Genomic DNA, 23,113 nt, shown 5'->3' on the forward strand with positions numbered 1-23,113 from the left:
CTGATACACAGAAACAGCAATTCGAAACAACAACATTGCAGACGTGGAAGCAGAGCAACTGTGGACAAAAGTTTCCGCCTGTCTTAGCAATGCAAAGCACCCAGCATCCAACATCAGCATGAAAGAGAGGACGGCACTCACCTTGGATTTTGTTGAGAAGATGAGAGAGGTCATTATGGAGGCAGATGAAACAATGGTCTTGTATGATGTTACATCTCTTTTCACGGAAGCGTTCGAAAGAGATTACAGGATGACCCCAAATTCAGCAACAGGACCAATCTCAGCAGCGACCAAGTGTGATTGCTCTTTGAACTGTCAGTAAGGGGGACTTTTAAAAGTTGATGTGTACCATAAAGCAATGCATAGTGATCAGTATTTTTAAAGTTTGACTCTCATCATCAACTGGAGCACAAAATGGGTGTCATTAGGATGCCACAACACAGAGCGAACACAGATGTCCACAGACACAGCGGCCAGGGAAGCAGAATAACATCATATCAAGAAGGCCCTGAGTAAATGTGCTTATCCCAGCAGTACATTTGTCAAAGCTGGGAAAGCACCTAAAGAAAGCTCCAGGTGATCCAGGAGAGAAGAAGGACAACTGCTGTTTAAGTGAAAACCCTTAGTGTCATGAATATCAATTCAGTTAAATTTTATTTATACAGCGCTAAATCACAACACAGTCGCCTCAGGGAGATTTATATTCTAAAGTAGACCCTACAATAATACAACAGTTGAGATGCATTTTCTCTAAACACTGCATCTCTGTGGGTTTTAAACCCTAAAACATGCAGCGCCAAAATAGGGTCTACCCCTAGGATCGGGTCCTCCGGCACAAAGTAGAGTAATATAGGAGGATTGCCATGATTTATACATTGTATCATATATACATACATTAAAAAACCTTTCGCAAAGCGGATGGCACAGTACAGAAGAGCTAACTCGTTAGGCCAAGACTCCACAGTCTATTCACACTGTCTCTGCTGTGTTTTACAGATGATGTGGTATGCTTTGGATCATGAGCTGTTCCACGCCTTCTCCATACTTTTAAATGGCGAAGGTGTGGAAATGCTATACTTTTATACTTTTTATCTATAAAGCTTTATAACAACTCTGTGCCAGGTGAACATGACTGTCAAGTATAAGGCTGCCCAAAATATTTTCGCATCATACCTTAATTTTGCTATTTCTCTTTGGTTTAAAATATACATGTTATTTAGGAATAGAATTTGCACTTCTCACTTACACAATGTCAGTCTTAGTTTTGCTGGTTTTAACTAACTTCCGTTTTACTTTTCTTTGTTTATATATAGTCTTACAGAGGAAGGGAGGATCCATCTGCTTCCTCCCCCAGCTCCAAGCTAGTGTCACTGACTCTCATCCAATTCTGACTAATCTGAATAACTCACGTTGAATGCGTCATTAAAAAAAAAGCCAAATTATCAGATTTTCTGGCTCACAAGAACTGGATGAAAGTGCAGAGAAAGTCAAGTGCATCTATATCAATATCTATCTATCTATCTATCTATCTATCTATCTATCTATCTATCTATCTATCTATCTATCTATCTATCTATCTATCTATCTATCTATCTATATGTAAATTACAATCACCACTACAGAACTTGCAGGGATTTTTGTTGTTGTTTGTTTTGTTTTGTTTTTAAGAAGGGGTCTATGGTAAAATATAATAATAAACTAAAAAAAAAAAAAAACTGAGCTAAATCTAAATGCAGTGGATGACTGTTCCAAAGTCACGGTGTCACAAACTGAAAAGCTTAGTCCCACCTTAGCCTTGAATCTAATATGTGAACAAGCAGCTGATTCTCAGCCTCTGAACCAATTCTATGAGCAGCAAAGATCTTGGTAAAAAGCTGGGATAAATAGTCTGGAGCTTGCATGTTTAGTGCTCTGTTTGTGAGAACAACAATTAAAACAAAGTTTTAAATGTACTGGAAACCAGGGTAAAGAATATAGAATGGGACCCTTGTGAGCTCGCTTGCTGGATCCTGTTAATATTCTGGCCGTAGCATTTTGTATGATAATCAAGATCTTTTTTTGTTTAATAATCTAAGCCATTAAACAAGGCATTAGATTAATCTAATAATGACAAAAAAGCATGAATAATTTTCTCCATTTCTCCTAAAGAGACAATATGTCGCAATTTAGAAATGTCCCTTAAATTAAAAAAACAGGAACAAAAAGTAGATGCTACATGAGTATAAGAGTTTAGCATTTGAATAAACTAAGAGCCTAATTTTAGAATATAAATCAGGAAGAGCTATGATCATGGTGCTAGTTTTGTTTGCATTTAGGACAAGGTGTCAGGTCTGTCATAAAAGCAGAACCCAAATGCAGGACTTCAAAGACAAAAGGTTTCAAATGAGAGAGATGTATGAATTTTCAAGTTTCGAGGCAGGTTTAAATGGACAGACACTTCCAAACTCGGGAAGTGACCTGAGGACCTTGGTCCGATACAGTGTCCTTGGGGATGTCGTGAAGCCATGGTTGGTAAGTAACTGTGCTGTTTCAAAGGCTGTGGGGGATTTTGGGAGAGGGACAAACTGGGCAGCCTTGAAGAAACAGTCAACAATGGTGAGAATGGTAATATTACCTAAGAAAGGAGGTAAAATATGGGACCACGGTCTGCCAGGAGTGGGAAGTGGTCTTAGGAGTCTGGTGGGAGGTGAGCTTGAAGTCTTATTCTTTGCCCAGGTGGGGCAAACAGAGACAAATTCCTGGACATCTCTGGCCAAGGCTGGTCACCAGAACGACCGCTGCATGAATGACATCTTACCAGGATGTCTTCCACTCGTCTCCTTACCTGATCTTGACAAGATGGTAAGCATTACTCAAATCCAGTTTAGAAAAGATTGGATGTGCATGGCAACAGAGGAAGGGGATACTTGTTTATCTTATTCAGGCCTCTGTAATCAAATAATACAGTGATGGAGAGACTTGTCCTTTTTCTCCACAAAGAAATATCCGGCCCCGGAGTGTAGAAGTGGAGAGACTGATTATACTAACAGCTAAGGAATCCATGATATACTTCTCTATAGCCTCCCTCTCTGGTTTAGAGAGACTGTAATCTACACCGCAATCATAGGGGCGATGAGGTGGAAGATACGGCGGTAGTGTTTGCTAAAGATGGTTGATCCCAAGTGAGGCTTAAAAGACAATATAGAGCCAAGCACAGGTACAATCTTGGTCCAAGAGCTTATCCAGCATGTGCACATTGTGCTCATCCTCTATGTCCACTGCATAGTGGACTGCATATTTAGTGCTACATTGTTCTTGTCAGGTACAACAAGTTTTATTCACTAATTATAAACTAGAGATGGATGTCTCGAGACCACTTTTACCTGGTCTCGTCTTGGTCTCGATGGACTTTGGTCTTCGTCTTGTCTTGGTCTCGCTGTCTCGGTCTTGCTGTCTCAGATCGACATAGTGGTCGGGAGATTTGGAGTCAACACCTGTAAAGCAGTATCTGGCTGCAGCTTAAAGACTTTTTTGTCTCTGTCTCGGTCTTGGTCTCGTTTTGACTTTGTCTTCGTCTTGACTTGGTCTGTCTTGTTCTTGGTCTTGTCTTGGTCTCGATACCCTCTGGTCTTGGTATTGTCTTGGTCTTGGTTTAGGTGGTCCTGACTACAAGTCTATTATAAATATCTGATAAGAGGGAAAAATTGACAGGCATTTCAATTAAAGCTGCAAGCTGTCTCAATTAAATAAATAAAACAAAGAAAAGAATTAAGATATACTATGAAAATATAGTTCAGCTTCAGTTGTGTGATCACACACAATGCCTGCATAGATGCCTGCATAGAGGGCAAAAACCAGGGGTTGTTACCACTGCTAAAAAAAATAATTAAAAGTTTGATGCATATAAGCCCTACATCACAAAAACTGATTGAAGCCAGCAAAATAACCATGCTTATGTTGTCTCTGTTATGGACACATCTCACTGTAAATACATGTAACACAGAAGCTTTTTAGGTACATTATGATGTGATAATGGTAATGTTAGGTTATGTAAAATAATATATACAAAAGCAAAAATGTTCACAATCACATGTAGATCATTTCAATAAATATTTGGGATTTGGGTATTCGTTTTAGTTAGATATTGCAAAAATGTTCCATTACCAGGAGGAAAGTCATACCTGATTCAGCCCATCACCACACAAGGAAGTTATTTCCCTCATTGACACTATTCAGTTTAACACCAGGCTCTACTTCTTCTAAGGTATGTCAGTAGGATTAAGGATTTGCTTGAAGTACTCTTTCCACACTGTCCACTGAAGTCACTACAGGACACCATCTTCCATTAATCAGTCTGTGTTTATCAAGATCAGGTTACACATTCACATCGTCAGGTTTTACTACGCATTGCATCGCTTTCAGTTTCTTTCATTCAAATAGCTTATGATCAAAACACAAATTTAAATACATGTGAAATGTTGCACCTTGGATATGCTCAGAGCATCACGTGTAAGTTTGTGGTGTCAAAAATATACTTTAACACTGGTGTTGTATGGGTTAGGGGAAGGGGACTTCTTGTAGAGTTCCTCATAGAGCAAGAGTCAGCTGGTTAGTCATCTACCAGTGAGGCGAGGCTCTAAAATGAACTATTTTATATGTTCAAAGTGAAGTACTGAAAATGTATTCACTTTATGTGCATATCAGCACAATGTGCTCACAAAAGATCTACACTGTTCAAGATTAGGGTTATTAGGGTATGAACAGTCAACCACACACATGAAGTAGGAACATAATAAATCCAGGCCTCTATGTCGCTTGCAAAACTGCCACGATATCAAATTTTCTCACTCATAGATGTCCAGAGGAAGTCACATGAAAAGCAGAAACTAAATTTGTATTTTTAGATTTCTTTTTCTTAATTACAATTAAACAATTGCTTTTAAATGATTAAGACCAACTTTTTACCCCAAAAATTATTTTCACTCCAGCAAATAGACTGATAGAACCTTAGATTGAAGGCTTTTGTTTTGCTATTTCTTATCTTCATATTCATAATCACAGTGATTTTATCTTGTGGCTCAGAAACTACTATCCAATGTGTTTACTGTAAGTGTCAGTATTGTTTACTTAAAAAATAAGTGTTTTATTAACATTAAACAACACCACCACAGTGTAGTTTGGTATCAAAGAGACAGTGCTGTCAGTATTGTAGCTCCTCCTACATAACAGTTCCTCTGAATTAACCTCTTACCTTTGAGGAACTCATTTTGATTTCATCTCCTCCTCTGAAACTTTCAAGAGAAGTAGTACTGAACTCCTGTGTTGTTTACGTTTTCCTTGGGAGTGACAGAATGGACTGGATAATTAGTGCTACGCTACTCTTGTCAGGTAAGACAAGCTTGCGCATTCTGTGTTTGTCAAACAGTAAAAATATGTAAGTACATTTTTCTACTAAATACACAGCACAGTGACAAAGTGTCTTTAAAAATATATATTTCTTGTGGAATTAAAAACAAGTAGGGACTACAGATTAGGAAGGGAAAGCAAATCATTTACAAATACTTTTGTAATGGCCGTTTCCTTATTTGCATTTTTCTCCTCTGTCTCTGCAATCAACTCAGTTAACTTCTGACTGTATAAATAATTTAATTACTAAAATGTTTATGAGTTTATTTAATGAATAGTCAAACATAACAAAAGTAAATTCTTACTTACAACCCAAAACGAACTGTAGAACTGGACATAAAATCCAATATGCTTATTCCTTCTTGTGTATACATCCATTTTCCATGACCATGTCCCTCAGTGGCAAAGCTCAGCAAGCTTCAGACCCAGATACAGCCGTGTAGGCACACACACACACACACACTCGCGCACACACCCAAGCCATTCACTTACTCGCTCACACATATCCACCCATTAACAAGCAGTGGACCAGATGTGAGCTCGTGATCTGTTTTGGGAAGTACTTAGTCCTAACACATGCATTTGGAGAGCTGTATAGATTCAGTTTACGAAGAATGTACCAAAAATCCAAATTTTTAATAGAGGGGCTAATAAAAATTTAGAGTTTACCCGGTCAAAGACTTTCTCTGTAGCTAAAAAGACAACTGCGGTTTCTAATTTATTGATGGAGAAATAATCTATTATATTTATATTATATTTATTAGTCTGTGTGTTTTTTAGTGGTGGAGTGTTTACCCTTTTTGATCAGATTGTATTATGAATCAAGTGATTTTATTCTAATCTTCTGACAACTTTGCGAAGTATTTTAAGGTCAACATTTATGACTGAAATTGGGCGGTATGTTTGGAGATCACTCTGAATCTGAGTTAACATATACCAAAAAAAAAAAGTAGGTGCTATCACAGGCCAAAGTTCTTTGTAACACTCAGCTGGAAACCCATCTGGATCTGGGGCTGTGCCAGAGAGACTGGCACTGGTGCATGATCTGATGGTGATATAATGAAGCTGCTAACTAAAAACTAGTCTATGCGAGAGTGTGAGTACTGGAGTAGTGTACTGGTTATAAGAAGGTGTAATCCCTGAGAGTGGGGTGATGTTAATGCCAAGCATTGCAAAGACCAAAATCACTCATCTATTGTTTAAGAATGTCTGTGGACTGCCCATTCCTTTGACTCACTGCTGTACTGAGCCTGTCAATTTCAGGATTAAATACCTATTATAAGCGTGGTGCCAGAGTGATCAGAGTGATAAGTAATTAAAGTGAAGGTGTTATGAAAAAAAGGGTTATCAGCATTTGATTCCTAGATACTGGCAATACATAAATACTGAGCATGGATCTAAGTGGATCTAAGTTTTACAAATCTACCTTCTGGATCTGTAATAACAGCTGCTAACAGTAAGTTTATTCTTCTGCTAATTAATATGGCTACACCTCTGTTTTTTGAGTTGTAACAAAATCAGAATGTGTGAGGAAACTGTGGGAAAGTGTGTGCACAGATTTTTTGGACCAATAAGTCCAAAATTCAGAAAGACAATGTTTGCCACTTAATAGGTTAGAAATTTTAAGCCTCTTTTACTTCAAACCAACTCCACATGCATGCCAAATCTCAGTGTGGTCATGTTTAAACTATCCTCGTACTAACCAGGATAAGTACAGACATTGTGTGGTGCTTTGGTCATGATAAAGTTGCCCTTTGACATACAGCTTATTGACCACGATGACAGCCTGGGAGCCTCCTTGAATGAGCCTTTTTTGGATAGAGAACAGGAACTTGCATCACTCCAGCATTTCCTTGGGAAACTGCAAACATGCAAGTCTGTTCCTCTCAGCTCCCAGCTGCAGTCTTGCACCAGCGTTTGAATTTGTCCACAAATGATCGGTATCTGCATCCATCTGCTCATTTACCTTCAAAACAATGAGCACGGTGTAAGCTGATGTTTTTAACTACATCCATCTAGAGTTTCAGATAAGTCTGGATGCCATAACTCACCATTGTTTCTGGATCCTCTTCTGCCATCTCTGGTATTCCTGAAAACACCAAGCTGTCCATCATGCTGTGAGCCAGGAGCTCAATAATAGTGTCTTTGACCTTTCAGTTTTCTCGGGTCATTCCTTCTCGATGGATTTCACCGACTCTCTGAGGATGGTGTTTACAGCAGCAAGTGTTTGCAGCCAGCAGCTGCTGTCTGAATTCCACTGACTCATGCAGCACTTGAAAGTCTTTTTGAAGGATTGCCAAAAGGGCCAGGCGTAAGTCACAGCTGCAGTTTTGTGCTTATTGACTTCAAAATGCCCACCATGTCACCGGTCTGTGGAGAGGTACAGGGAATCTTCAGAGTGAAATCTCTTCATGGATGATACTGGTTTGCTGCTTGAGCAAGTCAGTGTGTTTGGGTTCCTGATAACAATGCACTGAAACACTCATAAATATAAGTCTGAACTGTCCAGATGTAATTTGCAGTCCTCTAGAGTGCTGAAGTTGATTAAAATATAGCTATAGCTCTCATTTTTTTATGACTTTTAAAACTTTCTAGGTGTAAACTGGCAGAGAAAAATTAGTGGAATGTTTGCAATTAGCAATTTAGCTCAACTGCACACGCTCAGTGCTGCTGAGATTCTTGTTTGGTCTTGCATGACTACAGCATAGCCCTTTGACTTTGTTACGTATGGATGTTGTGTTATGAAATTTTCACTGTATGGTAATCAAATCAAAAACATTTAAGCTTCCACAATGAAATCTAATAACTTCCAAGCAAGTAACTGCTTTGAGCACAATATTCTGAGCTTTTTAGTCACTTGTGCTAATGAAAGGGTTAAAAAAAAACCCCACAGCCTACTTTTCTCAATGTGATTTGTAATTAGAGGCGCTATAACCACATTTTCATTCTTATGAAGGCTTTAAATAAAACTTCTGATATTCTTCTTTCTTCTTAAATTTTCAGTGTTAAATGCCACACTTTGTTTCAATATTGAGCCCGTGGCTTGGAGGACCCTGAGGAGCTCTGCTTCTGGTTTTGGTTACCAGGTAGTTCAAAGACAATCAGAGTAAGTGAACATTGGTTTCCATCCGTGTGTTTAAGATTATTGCTATTTATGTATTGATTTTGAATTACCATCTCTGTTATGCACCAGAGCAAAAAATAAACATATAAAACACTTGTAGTTTTGTAGTTTAACTTACATCATTGACTGAATTTATTTCCTCAGTCTGCTGGTCAGTGCTCCACTTGAACAGTATTCACAAAATGAAAGAGGGAGAATATATAGGTGCACCACATCATCCCAAACCTGCCAAGATATACAATTTGAAGGTAGGTAACTGTTCATTTCTAAATGTCCTAAAACTCTGACAGTAAATATTTTGCTGTCAAAGAAATTTTGCACAAATCCAGGCACAGGAACTCGTTAAATCAGTTCATAGAGTACATATATCTAGGTATCTTAGTAGGTAACATTCACTCTTCAAAAACAATATTGATTTACCAGTTAATAAAATTAAATAACCAAAGAAAAAAAGGTTTTTCTTTTCTATTATTTTCAACATTATAAAATGACATAATAGTGAAATTTTATTTTGTTTTTCTTTCAATTTGTTACTTTCACCCTTGTGCTCTTACTTTTACAGTGTATTTTATGTTTTGTTTAAAAAACCCCAATAAAAATGTAATGTTTTCACTACAGCACCAGGTTTCGCAGTCAACATGTCGTTTGGTTTGACAATGAAAAGCAATCAAAGAGCACAAAACACTGTGGTGAGTTACTGAACTGCAGACATTACCAGTGCTTTGTTACATTCTCTAAGGATCAAAATCTTCTGTCCTCTGTGTGTCAGATTTTTTGTTATAATCTCAAAATGCATGAAGGTCAATTCATAATGTACTTAATAAGTTGTGAAGGCTCTAAAGTGCTGTAAAATTAACTAATGAAAAAATTAAAATCATGTTTTAAAATGTTCAAATTTGTCCCTTAACGTAGAAATTATTAATCATATCAAGATAAAAAATTTGCACAACTTCTTAAAAAGGCTAAAGTTGTTGTTTTTTGTTTTTTTAAAATCAGCAATTCTGAACAGTCATATAAGAATTTGTTTTTTGTCAAATTGGTTGATCTCAAACAATAAACCATTGTTTAATCACATCTTGGCTTTGTCTCCTCTCAGGTGTGTGGTCCAACCATTGCAAAGGACTGCAAAAGCATCACCATGTACAATGGGGCGTGCTTTCAGTTGGACCGTTATAATAGGCTTGGACCACCCGTACCTTCTTCTATTCAAGGTAACAGTAAAAGGAGTTTGGCAAAGAGACACTTTTTAACACACACTCTCTTATACATGTCAGCATAAATTAAGGCTGATCAGAAAAAGCAGTGGAGCAAATAAAAAAATACTTTTTTGGAAGATGAGATTGCTGCAAAGGTAGAAGGGACACCAGGCTACATGTATGACTTGTATGATTTGGTGTAAAAAAGAGATGACAGTCAAGGCCAAATCTGAAGCCACACTCCTAAACTTGCAAGAGAAAAACCTAAATCAAGTTTAGATATTCCAATTCCCATTTGGTCTTAATGTTTTGAGTAGTATCCTTCCTTGCCCGAAGAAGCACATTATATAGTTTGGAGATTGCCTTTCTCAGAGAAACAACATATGCTAATTTAACTATCTTAAAAATTCCTGACTCAACCGAGTTTGGGTTTGGGATATTGCAATGTTTGTTAAAATAATCCTGCATTTGAAGAAACCTGAAGAAATCTACTTGTCTTAGGCCATTTCTTATTTGTAAAGACTGAAAACTCCGTATTGTCCCTTTATGTGTGAAGGAATCAAATATTGTTAGTCCACTCTCTATCCAAGACTGAAATCTTTTATCACTTTCATTTGGTTTAAAATCTGTATCGTATGCACACCATCTAAATCCTTTTAGTATTCGTTCACTAGAAATCATTTCCACATCACAAATTAGGTTTTGTAAATAATTATTTTCCTTTTTGAATGCATACTTTAGAGAGTCTATTTAGAGTTAAAGTTGGATATTTTACATCAACTTTATTAAGAATTTACATTAAAGAGAAGCTTGTGGTAACCCCCACCCACAAAGTCCCAGGTCTTGTACTGCATTCAAGCACTTCAAGCAACTTCTCCTTTTAATGTGTGCCTTCCTCTTCTTTGTTATTTATTTTTGTTGTCTTAGTATTTATATTTCCTGCACCTTTGGTGTGAGCAGCCATAGTTTCATTGTAGATGTACAATGTGCAACAAAGGGTTATTTTTTTCTATTCGATTCTATTGTTTATATAATATGAGTGTGAGGAAAATGTTAAAATTAACCCTTTAAAATGTATTTCATTCTGAAATTAATCTCTTTGATAGGGTGCCCACTGCAAACAGACATTGCCTTTCTGTTGGATGGTTCAGGCAGCGTGTCTCAGCCTGATTTTCAAACAATGAAGAGATTTGTGAAAGAGATAATTCAATCATTTCTCTCAAGTGAAACACAGGTGAGCAGCTGTTGTCGCTCTGTCAGTAAAACCATGGCACATAAAATAGTTCCATTGTTATTTCTATTAAGTCCCATAAAAATAATGTTTTACATGTTTTCATTTCTGCCTTTTCAGTTTTCTGTTTCCCAGTTCTCCACTTATCCAGAGGTTCACTTTAACTTTAAGAAATTTTCCTCATCTGGATCAGTGGAGACTGACATCAATGGAATCAGACAGCAGGGGGGATCTACTTACACAGCTAAGGCCATCACACATGTTGTGTAAGTAATACAATGATATTACTGAAGCACTGCAGTTACCTCATTGTTTGGACTTCCTGTCCAGATGACTTTTTTTCTTTGAATATGACCACACTAATCTGACTGTGTCTGCAGGAAGCCTTTTAAATGGGACACTGTACTCAGACTTGGGGTTTAAAGTATCTTCACCAGAGTCATGGCACCAAAAAAGGCTAAATTCAAATGTTTGCAGATTTAAATAAAAAAAACAAAACAAAAAAAAAACTTGTATTACATTGATTTGTACAAAAGTAAAAAAAAAAAAAGCAAAACAGAATGATGTATGCTTAAATAACAATCATGCAGTTTACCTGATAGTACATAATTTACAAGATCAACTGTAAAACAAAACAATCTTTAGAAATTCGATTTTTTTTATTTGACAGGAACAACGTTTTCACACCACAAAGAGGTTCCAGACCAAATGTGAAGAAGGTCTTGATAGTAATTACTGATGGACAATCTACTGACCGGTATGATCTACGAGATGCAACAAAGCGAGCAGAGAGTAAAAACATTGTTCGATTTGCTATTGGGGTAAGTACTTGCATTATTTAAGCTTGCAGAATGTTGCGTTTTATACTAGTACTTGGTTTTGTTCACTTGTCACACTACAGTCCCATTATGCTGCACTATAGGGAGACAGGTCCTGAGCAACTCACTCACTACACCTTCAGAAGCTGCTTTGTCATATAGACCCGGTCTATGAAGCTCACAATCTTTGTGCTGCGTTAATGCCACAGGAGGTTAAAAGTGTTTTCAACTTTTACACTGAGTTGGCATGGCTCTAAAGGCTTCCACTTTGAAATAATACCATTTATAGTCAATCATGGAATATACAGGAGGGATTAAATTTCAAAAAATGACTTGTTGCAGCAGTGAGATCATATTACAGTACCACACTCATATAAGCTAAGGTCTTTAAAATGACTAATTCTTTCTCAAATATTTGTTAAGGCTAAGTAATGGCTTAGTGATGTGTGTAAATTTTACTGTAAATCAGGTGAAGTATACGGACTGTATTTTACTAAAGTGAGCAAATAATCTTGCTTAATATGAGGACTCAGACATATCTGTAAAATCTTAGGTGGGCAGCGCATTTAGGCTCCCTGATGCAAGAAAAGAACTGCGCACCATTGCATCCACTCCCTCATATGTGTTTGAGGTGGAGCACTTCGATGCACTTGAAGTAATAAGACAGAATCTGCAGGACAAAATTTTCTCCATCGAAGGTATGAACATGAATTTATTGTTTCAACTTTGTTAAAATTCCTGTAAATGTTTCAAAAATTCAAATAATTACATTATGTTAAATATTATTTCTGCCTACCTATTCATAAGAGTTTTTTCACATCAGATGTCATTCCTAACATGATGATAATCTGTGTGTTTTACTGGAATTGAAGCAGTGAACTTTCATTTGTTGTGTAAACTGCTACACTATGAAGCAACTAAAATCACCACATTGTATCAACTTTATTATATTGTATTCATTAGATTCACATTTTAAATTGAACATCCTGTAACTTTACATTAGAGAAATGAACAACAAATGCTGTTATAATAAACAGTAAAAAAATCATTTGAAATTATTTATTATATTAATTATTAATAATAATGCTAAATTTCATTCTAAGCATGCTATTACTATAACGTTTTGAAAGGAAGAATCCATTTTCAGATACTTTTTTAATATACAAATTATTTGAAAATTGTACTTAGCATAATGAAGCATAGTGAGAGAATGAACCTGTATGAATGAATATGTTGTATTGTGTCTCTCTTTTACCTTCTCATTTATTTTTCTGTTACAGGATCTCAAAGCAGTGGAGAGTCACTGGAAATGGAAATGTCTCAAGAGGGATTCAGTGCAGTTTATGTGCCTGAGGTAATTAAAACTACCTGAAACTCACCAGACAGCCGAGTCATAGAAAGAAAGATTCACATGTGCCTGTCCGGCAGTTTTTATGACCTATAGGCAAATAAACATTTATACAGTTAAATCAGTTTAATAAATTATATATAAAATTTATTTTCTTTCTACACTGTAGGGAATTCAGATGTCTATTGTTGGTGCAAACCAGTGGAAGGGAGGCTACGTGCAATACACAACAGGAGGCCATAAGGTGAAAACATATGAGGATGTGTCTTTGGAGCCCGACAGTTATCTTGGTAAGAATATTACAGCTTTACCAATCTAACTCATACACACGTAATCATGTATATACACAGCTCTGCTCCAGTTCTTTCACCCAGAAACACTAATGAGTTTGCAAAACGGACACAATTTTGTCATGAAACTGCTGTGTCAGGCAGGAGAAAGGACCCAAATGCAGAACTCAAAACACAGGGATGAACTGAAGGAGGCTGCTTTATTGCAGTGGCAAAACTTACACAAAAAACACTTATAAAACCAAACCAAAACCCAGAAACTGGCAACTAAAAACAAAACACTGGGAAACTCAGGATTGCAATCTCTGGGAGCACAACAGGAGAAACCCACAAGCATGAGGGGACGATGCAACGCTGACTGAGAGAAACACAGGGCTACAATACATGGAGGGATAACAAGGGAATAGGACACAGGAGGACACACACCTGGGAGTAATCAAACACAACAAGACAAGGGGAAGCCAAACTAGATACACTACCATGAGACACAGATTTACAAAGTAAAGCAGGAAACATAACACATAAACGCAGGCTTAACAAAGGGATAGAGCTGACAGGGGAGACAAAGCAACCATGGAACACAGAGACAAAAACCAGAATACTAAGAATGCTAACACCGAAACCAAAAGACTAGAAATGATAAATACTGACAGAATCAAAGTTCAATAATAATGCAAAACACTGGGTCACTGACCCAGGACTGTGACAAATTTAAATGGAGGCATCTTAATCTTTCTTCCCCCTTTGAATACCTAAATTCTAGGTTACTCTATGGCAGTTGCTAAAACCCAACGTGGCTCTCTGACAGTTGTTGGTGCTCCAAGATATAAACACAGAGGAGCTGTGGTCGCTGTTAACAGAGAAAACTTGAAAAACCAAAAGATTGAGTCCTTTTCGTCACAGGTATGTTTTTGCAGGAAGACAAACCTGAATCAAATTGTAAAATTATTTTCTCGAAGATAAAAGCTGTTTCAGTTACACAGTTTTTCTAATTAATAATTTTGTTGCTTTAACATTATCAGACTGGTGAATATTTCGGGGCAGAGGTGTGTACCATGGACATAAATAATGATGACATCACTGATCTAATCTTCATATCTGCCCCAATGTACATGGAGCCTGATAGAGAGGGAAGAGTTTATGTTTGCAGATTAATTGATTTGGTAAATCAGTTTTATCTACTACAGTTAAATTAATGAGTTTGTTTGTCTATAATTTAATGATCATAAAATATTCACTCTCCTCCTTTTAGATTGTGGAGTGTAATTTTGATGATCTGTTAGTACTAAGAGGACATAGAGCTGTCAAGGGAAGGTTCGGCTCTTCTCTTGCTGTACTGCCTGATCTAAACTCAGATGGATTCAGGGATTTGGCAGTTGGAGCACCTTTGGAGAATAATGGTGAAGGCAGCATCTACATATTTAATGGTGAAGGAAGAGGAAGAATCAGTCCTACTTACTCACAGGTACATGACATCAAAGAACTCACAATGATGACTAAAATCATCTACCACGTAATTCCAATATCTATACATTCTACAGTTGGAATATATAATCTGATTAAAATATTTCCATGTACACAGAGAATTACTGGCTCTGAGGTCGAGTCAGGACTGAAGTTCTTTGGCCTGACAATCAGTCAGTCATCTTTTGATCATAGTGGTGATAGACTGCCTGACTTAGCGGTGGGTTCAAAGGGTAGAGTTGTCTTACTGAGGTAAGTCCAAGATAGTGTAATCATACATTGCTGTCGTTTATCATAATTCTATAATTTTTGTGGATGGTGAACCTTAATGAATTCACTAATGTATAAAAGTTTACATCAGTTTGAAATATAGAACAGGGTAAAACATATTTATTTTTCAAAGGTCAAATTATATTAATAAAAGTTTATAATTTTCAAAACGTAACTAATGAACGGATTTCCTTTTTCTAGTTATCTTAACACTTGATTGAAAATGCTCTACTGGTTAAAGAAGCAATAAATGTGGTTGGTTAAGCATCTAGAATTATAGTCTGTGTTCAGTCTTGTTGTAACAAATGATTTCCATTCAGAAATTGAAATGCATGCATTACCCCAAAACAGAGGATTTAATAAAATAGTGTGTAGTAAAGTCATGTTAACATTATGAAATAATTATCATTTAGTAAGCCAATTGGTATGATAAAGTTACTTAACTGAAACACTATTGTTCTAGAGTTATGAAAATTCAATCAAAAAGTGTTTCCTTAAATGTTCATTTAAGATTTGTTGCATAAATAATTAATTGTCATTTCAGCTTGAAAAAGGACATTTTTAGGTGACTCAAAATTCTGTAGCTTTAAGTTTGGTACTAATTAAAACCCCAAATGTAAATTACATGTTTTTTTCCCCTACTTTCCAGATCAAGACCTATAGTAATGGTAAAAGCTGAGGTGTTATTCAGCCCAAACCAAATTCCTACTCAGAATGTAGACTGCTCAAAACCATTGGAGAACACAGCTGCAATCTGTTTTACCATGAGCAGAGTGTCTACAGTCAACGCAGGTTCATCATTCACCTCACTTTTTGTAAAACAAAAAAGCCACTGTCCATTATTTTAATGTCTAAACATTTGTAACATTTAAATCAAAATGTATTTGTTCCAGCTCAAGCAAGGATTGATTACACTTTAACACTGGATGCTTCTCACAAATCTCCAACCAACCGGGCTTACGTCAGTGGGAAACAACGAGAGCAGTCTGGATCAGTTACTGTTGACTTACGAAACCGACAATGTTCAACTGTAAAATTCATTATCGAGGTAAAATCTAAACATCTGAAAAAGTACTAAAACCAAGAGAGATTCAAGTCATTAAACAAAAGATTGTTTTTTCAGAGTCCTCTAAACTTAACGTTGTTCTCTTCTTGCAGGCCTGTCCAGAGGATGCTCTTAATGTGCTTTCCAATGAGCTCAAATTCATATTTGATGGGTTGCCATTAAACACAAACCTCAGGCCAAGTCTTGCCCCAAAGAGTCAAACAGCAACTATTTTTCCTGTAAGTAACCCAAGAAAAAAAATACCAACCAACGAAAAAACAAACCCAAAGAATATTTGACTGGATAACTGAGCCTAGTCAAAGTTAAGAAACAGTTTTAGTTTTGCACTTTCATTTTCAAATGCCTTGTATTATTGGCATGTAATTGACTTATACCTATTGGAGACACTTCTACTGAAGTACTGGAAGTAAATGGGTTATATTTACTCCAGTGGTGTACCCCTACAATACATGCAAGCTGTGCAAAGAACAGCTTTCTGTGTGCAATTTTTTTTAGTCTTTTAAAACACGTTTTTAACACAAAAGAGAACCTATATAGTTCTCAGCTGCTTCCACAGTAGTGACAAATTTCAAGTTTAAAAATAAAAAATATACAAGCTTTTACTTTATGAACAGTGCCTATGTCTAAGAAGTGTTCAAGAAGCTGATCACAGTAAAAACAGCACAAAAGCAATGCTTAGTAGAATAGCCAAATTGCTGTTCATTAGCAAGCATTGCATTGTGCTTTGTGAAGAAATATTCTTCAAGAAGAAGAACAATATGTACATAAATATATTGCAATTTGTGGTGCAAATGACCAAATTATGCTTATTTTTTGCTTGAGAGGGAGTAGAGCAAAGGCAGTCTGCAGACAGTCACAGACTACCCGTCTGCCTGCAGACATTGTTTGTTGTCAGATGAGGACAGCGTCAGAAACACATGATACGTCCAGTCTTTAGGCTAATCTTGCGTGCTGTTGATAGTCCATCAGTCAACTACCGAGAAAAGTGAAGTTATGACATCCAAAGAGCTGAAGTGAAACCAAGTGTTAAAAACAATGTCAAGTGTCCATGGCAGCCACTGTGTGTACTTTGCACAATCTATTTTTGACCTTTTATGACTTTTTTTTCTCTTTTTTTGCATCATTGATCTATTCCTGGTGAACTCTACTGTTTCCCCTTTCCCTATTCTGGAGCACTTGTCAACAAATCAGCATTTGACTGATGCATAGGTCATTTTGTCTAGCGATATGCAGTTGGGATTGTGGAGGGCTGCACAGGAGCACATTTGCAGTGGTTGAAAACCACCAAAGTGGTATACTGACTTGCAAACTGCCAAAACTTCTGATACTGTTTTTGGAGTCTGCATAAGGAGATAAAAGTATGTCTTGGACACTTGCTTGCATGTGCTTCACTCTCTTGGTGGTTGCATTATGTCCTCCAGACCTTTTTTTTTTTTTCAGTTGAAAGGTGACGGGTCTCTTCTTCATATTGGTCATGTTAAAGATCTCAGCGTTGCTTCCTAATGGATGTGGCAATTGTCTCCGTTTGACTTACAAAAACTGCAGAGTTGGAAGGAAGAATATCTACTTGGTACCAGATCAGACGTGTTGAGCGGCTCCTTGGCTCCATAGTCACCGTTGCAGATGAGAAACTAACTTCAAACTTCCCATGCCTGGATGTAGCTGCCACCTGGCATTTCACCTTTTGAACAAGCTGGGAACTAAGCCAAATGCCTAGGCTAGCTCCATGTCTTGCCAAAAAATCTGAGCCTAATTCTCTATCCTGAATTAGGATGATTTCCACGCTGCTGGTGATAACTACAATCATACTCCATCTGTGGGGTGCCGAATCAGAATGATTAATAAACACACTAAAAAAGTATGTGGTCACAGTTGGTGCAAGACAGTAAGTGGCCTTCTGTAGTTGCCTCCATCTGGCAGGTGTCCATCTCCCTTCTTGACCAACTTTTCTGGGACCAACCTCATCACTGTGGCCAAGTAGCATTCAATTCACCCCCTGCCCTAGTGATGCTCTTCCCAGTGTTAGGGTGGTCTGCATGCCACCCACCCAGTCACCTAAACTCTGGTTCACTCTAGCTCTATCTAGTTGAAGGGCTACTGTTGTTCAAGAGACACCCACTAGGTGAACAATTTTATTACCTTCCATAAAATAACAGACCTCTTTAGAAAAGATAAAATTTGTCTAAATATGAAACTATGGTGGAAATATTTTGTTTTTGGTCCAAAAGGTCAGAAACAAAAATTCTGTTCGTATCAATACTATTTTTTGGAAACTCATCTGGAATCTGGGCATAATTTTGGAAAGTGTTCTCAGTTTTGATAAGAATATTAATAAGGCCACAGATGGTTCTTTTTTTAATCACTTAAAGATATTTATCAAAAATTAAATAATTCTCAGCTAAAACTGACTCAGAGATATTAGTCTCTGCTTAAGCAGGTAAGACTAGTGTAATGTTTTATTTACAGGATTTTCCAGACAATCCGTATTATTACTTCAACTTTTTCGGAATATATCAGCCACAGACCTTACATGTACATGTAAATTTGAACATATTAACCTGGTACTGAAGTCACGTAATTGGCTCCCAGTTCAGTTTAAAATCTACTAGTTCATAAAGCAAATAATATATACTTTCTTTACGTTTCCATATTGCTCTCTTTCACAGTTGGGGTTTGAGATCAACTGTGGTACTGACAACAGATGTGTTGATAACCTTAAAGTGGATTTCGGCTTCACCAGGTGAGGCTTGCTTGTGTGAGCACAGCTATTGTTGCCATATTGTTTGAACTGAAAAATAACATGGTTTATCAGAGCTCAAAGTACATTATATTTGATGCACTGTTGCATTAGTATGCCTGTAGCCTTGTTTCCTCTCTCTTTTTCTCAACTTTCTCCATGTGCTACCAGATCCTCAGTGGTTAAAGTGGGCATTGATGAATTTCTGAATGTCACAGTCACAGTGGAGAACAGAGGAGAAAACTCCTACAACAGCCGTGTTATTCTCACGTACCCAGCTGGACTCTCCTACAGGAAGTTCACGAGTCAGCAGGTAAGGCATCAGGATCACTGTTGTTGTTCAAATGCATCCAGGAATCATTTTGTTTTTTAATAAAGGGAAGAATTGAGTGCAACTCCTTGGACAGTGAAGATGGTTTATCCCGGGGAAGGACAGACTGCACTATTGACAAGCCAATTTTCAAGAGCCAAACTAAGGTGTTTTTTTGTAAATAACATTTTTTTTATCAATTCTTTTTTTCTGACTTTTGCACAATTTAAAGGCAAAGAGAAGTCACTCATCTTTCTCATTCAATTAAGGCTTCTTTCATTGTCTCCTATGGGATTGACACCAACAGTCAATTTGAGAAGGAGATCTTTATCACTGCAAATGCCACCAGGTAATGTTCCTTCTTCATTTAAGTAACAGCCCCATGTATACATTACAAATATGTTCACTTCTCTCTTTCAGTGGAAATCAGGAGCATGCCCCTACAAGTGAACTTTACAAAAGGAAATCAATTAATGTAAAATACAGCATTTTTATGACATTTGCGAGGTACGTGTTGTTTTGTTTGTAACTAAAGAAAGAATTACATGTAGTAAGTAACAAATAACAAATAAGTATTATATATATTTTAAACATTAAATATACATTATCTGTTTAGCTCACTAAGCTACAACAATTTCACATTTGGGAAGAATGATTTGAAGAAACCAGTCCAACAATCAGTTAAGGTACATTTAAACTTCTACAGTGGTGTGAAATTTTTTTTGCCTCTTTCCAGAGTTACTGTTTTTTTTGTATATGTCTGTCACACTTAAATGTTTATCAGATAATAAAAAAAATGTTATTATTAGACCAAGATAATACAAAAAATCATTTATGTTAATTTTATAGCATAAGTTAACTGTGGTGTATCACATTTTTGGAAAGTTGTACAATTTCTCTAGCCACACCCAGGCCTGATTACTGCAATATCGTTTCTTAATTCACTTAAATGGGACCTGCCTGACAAAAACTAAACTAAACTAAAAGATCCTCAACAGACAGACATCATGCTGCGTTTCAAGGAAAATCCAGAACCAACAAGAAACAAAGCAATTGAGATCTCTCACCACTTACCTCAGTTAGGGTCAGAGTTCATGACTCCATCATAAGAAAGAGTCTGGGCAAAAATGGCCTGCATGACAGGCCTGCTGAGCTGCTGAGCAAAAGGAACAAAAAGGATCGTTTCAGTTTTGCTAGAAAACATCTTACCGATCCCGAAGACTTTGGGGAATATACTCTGTGGACTGATGAGACAAACATACCAAAACATCATGAAGGAGAATGTTGGGCCATCTGTTTATGACCTGAAGCTGAAGCACACTTGGGTTCTGGAGCAGGACAAGGATGCAAAACACACCAGCAAGCACACCTAGTCCAAGTCCTGACCTGAATCCCAAAGAGATGCTGTGATATGACATTACAAAGGTGGTTTTAATTCTCAAAAACCCTCCATTGTGTCTGAATTACAACAATTCTGCAACAATGAATGGGCCCATGTAGGTTTGGATATTATTTCCTCTCAAACATAAACACCTTCATTTAGAAACTGCTGTTTGTATTTACTTGTTATTTTTGTCTAATATTTAACGTTGTTTGATGGTCTAAAACATTTAGGTGTGACATACAAAAAATAAATAAATAGGAAATCACTTTTTCCCAACACTGTATCTATATTTTTCCATTGTATGAGTCCATTGTATGATTTAGACCTAAATTTAATGGTTGATTGTCCTTTTCTTTACTTGTTTAGGTTACAAACGATATCAGAGAGCTTAATTTCATTGTGGTGATCAAAGTTCCAGTGAAGCTTGGTGAAAAAGACATTTGGGTGGATTTGAGCAGTCTACAGGTATTACATTTGTCAGAAGTCTTAGTTTTTGACTCCACAAATGGCTTAATGTTGATATGGATGGATGCATGTGGTGAAATTAGAACTAATAAAACTATCAAACTGTTTTTTATTTAATAAATCAAACACAGATTTCAGATTGTCAGAGAGGAAATGATGAAGAACCAAGTGTCAGAGATTTTGTTCCAAAAATACAAAAGAATAAAGTGGTGGTAGGTATGCCTCGGTACTTAACTGTTCATATTTACCCTAATTGTAGATTTAAAAAGAAATCACATTACACTGGATCACAGCTTATGTTGCATTTTCTCACCCTCAGGACTGCTCTGTAGCCATGTGCAGAGTGTTCAAGTGCAACTCGTTCTTGAAAAGACTGCAGAGTAGGACATACGAAATCTCTGCCAACATTAGTTCACGATGGATAGAGCAGGTAGTTGAAGGGAAGTTTGTGTTGTCTCATTAAGATTTGTTCCTGAGTATGTACTAATAACTTGTTTTAAGATAAGTATGTTTCCTATTAAATCAAAAAACACCCAATTTTGGCTCATTGTGTTCCATTTTTTCTTAGATTGGACTGCAATCTACCAAATTCCTCTTGACCAGTACAGCCACTGTGGAGTATGACCAAAGCCAATACATCTACTTTTCAACAGTGTCTAACAACAATCCTCCTGTTCACAAGGTGATTACATCTTTTTTTTTCTCTTGTCTGAGTTATGAAAGAGCTTGAATATAATCCATATTCTATTATCTCTCAGCTTGAAGCAGTGGTTGAAGTATATTCTGAGGCAAATTTCACCAAAGAGATCATTGGAGGATGTCTGGGAGGGTTGGCTTTTCTGGCTTTACTCACTGCTGGTCTGTATAAGGTAAAATACATTTTTTAATAATAATAATAATAATAAGCTTTATTTATAAAGCACACTTAAAAACAAAGGGTATGCCAAGGTGCTTAACAAGTAAGATAGAGAATAGGAGGAGGATAATAGAAATAGGACCAAAGCAAGTGCTAAGTATGCAAGCAGGTAGCTGTCACTGATACATAGGAAAGCAACAGGTACAGAGCAAACAAGAATTTAAATGAGCATAAAAGTGCATAATATAAAATCATAAAAGAAATATTAACTAGAGGGAAAGGCAAGATTGAATAAGTGGGTTTTCAGTCGTGATTTGAACAGTGCAATGGAATCAGATGCGCGGAGGTCGAGAGGAAGGGTATTTAGACTTTTTTTTCAATTACTTGCACAGCTATAAAGTTTTTAGATAACATGTTCAGTTAAAAATAGTTTAAAGGCTAGTATATTCCCTCATATAGCTTTGTTTTTTTCACTAATCTTTTTAATGGATGACTGGTGCATTTTTATGTTTTTCCTTGCAATTCTAGGCTGGATTTTTTGAGAGTAAGTACAAGCAGATGATAAATGACAATGCAGAGGACGGTCCAGATCCAGGGACTGATGGAAGTCCATCCCCGGCAGAAAAATAAAGATCACATTTGTAGTTGCATGTTTAAACAATATGAAAGCTATAGATCCTCCTTATAATTTTAGAAGTCAACATTTTGTGTAAAAATGTCAACGCTACCACACTGGATTAATTAAACCAAAAACAGCTTGCTATATCTGACATCATTCTTTCACCCACTCATTCAACACTTTACACTTTACTATAAAATGAATATTTCTGAGTTTAAATTGCAAATATTGTACAGTGAATTAGAATTTTTGTGCTTAGTGCAGTGCGATACATGCAAATTCTTGTTAGTTTTTGTAGTTTTGTGCTGATAGTTTTGGCGCAACTGTCTCTTTAGCACCACCAATAGGTGATTTTGTGAATAGTTTTGACACATAGTGACACTGCAGGAAGTGGAAAGAAGTAGGAATTTTTAAGGAAGCTACACATGACTGCAACCAATCCACATGCATCAGCCATTAATCCTTAGACCTTTCTGGCATCATCTGTATGTATATTGTTTATATGATCAAAAACAAAAATAATCCCAATACAGTGTCATGTGCTGTTTAA

At 36.7% G+C, this 23,113-nt stretch overlaps 1 protein-coding gene across 1 annotated transcript; it reads left to right on the plus strand.

The window, feature by feature from the left end:
• Positions 1-5,219: 5,219 nt before the first annotated feature.
• Positions 5,220-22,726, plus strand: LOC146512793 (integrin alpha-M-like). The gene is made up of 30 exons (XM_085170795.1): positions 5,220-5,367; positions 8,389-8,491; positions 8,654-8,757; positions 9,128-9,198; positions 9,606-9,720; positions 10,812-10,939; positions 11,057-11,202; positions 11,607-11,757; positions 12,308-12,452; positions 13,035-13,108; positions 13,272-13,392; positions 14,156-14,295; positions 14,415-14,555; positions 14,645-14,857; positions 14,975-15,108; positions 15,776-15,918; positions 16,020-16,174; positions 16,285-16,410; positions 18,859-18,932; positions 19,101-19,242; positions 19,308-19,406; positions 19,509-19,588; positions 19,660-19,746; positions 19,856-19,925; positions 20,990-21,088; positions 21,220-21,300; positions 21,408-21,518; positions 21,657-21,770; positions 21,847-21,957; positions 22,473-22,726. Exons 1-30 carry the CDS (start codon positions 5,331-5,333, stop codon positions 22,572-22,574), a joined length of 3,417 nt encoding a protein of 1,138 aa, XP_085026921.1. The 5' UTR covers positions 5,220-5,330; the 3' UTR covers positions 22,575-22,726.
• The last annotated feature ends 387 nt before the right edge of the window (positions 22,727-23,113 follow it).

This window comes from Neolamprologus multifasciatus, chromosome 8 (assembly GCF_963576455.1).
Source record: "Neolamprologus multifasciatus chromosome 8, fNeoMul1.2, whole genome shotgun sequence".
Taxonomy (NCBI): domain Eukaryota; kingdom Metazoa; phylum Chordata; class Actinopteri; order Cichliformes; family Cichlidae; genus Neolamprologus; species Neolamprologus multifasciatus.

What these genes read in the sequence shown, in the direction of transcription:
- LOC146512793 (XM_085170795.1), top strand. Translation starts at nt 5,331, where the DNA reads ATGGACTGGATAATTAGTGCTACGCTACTCTTGTCAG. An exon ending in GTGCAGTTTATGTGCCTGAG is followed by an intron (nt 13,109 to 13,271) that starts GTAATTAAAACT and finishes TCTACACTGTAG; the next exon opens with GGAATTCAGATGTCTATTGT. An exon ending in GTGGATTTCGGCTTCACCAG is followed by an intron (nt 18,933 to 19,100) that starts GTGAGGCTTGCT and finishes ATGTGCTACCAG; the next exon opens with ATCCTCAGTGGTTAAAGTGG.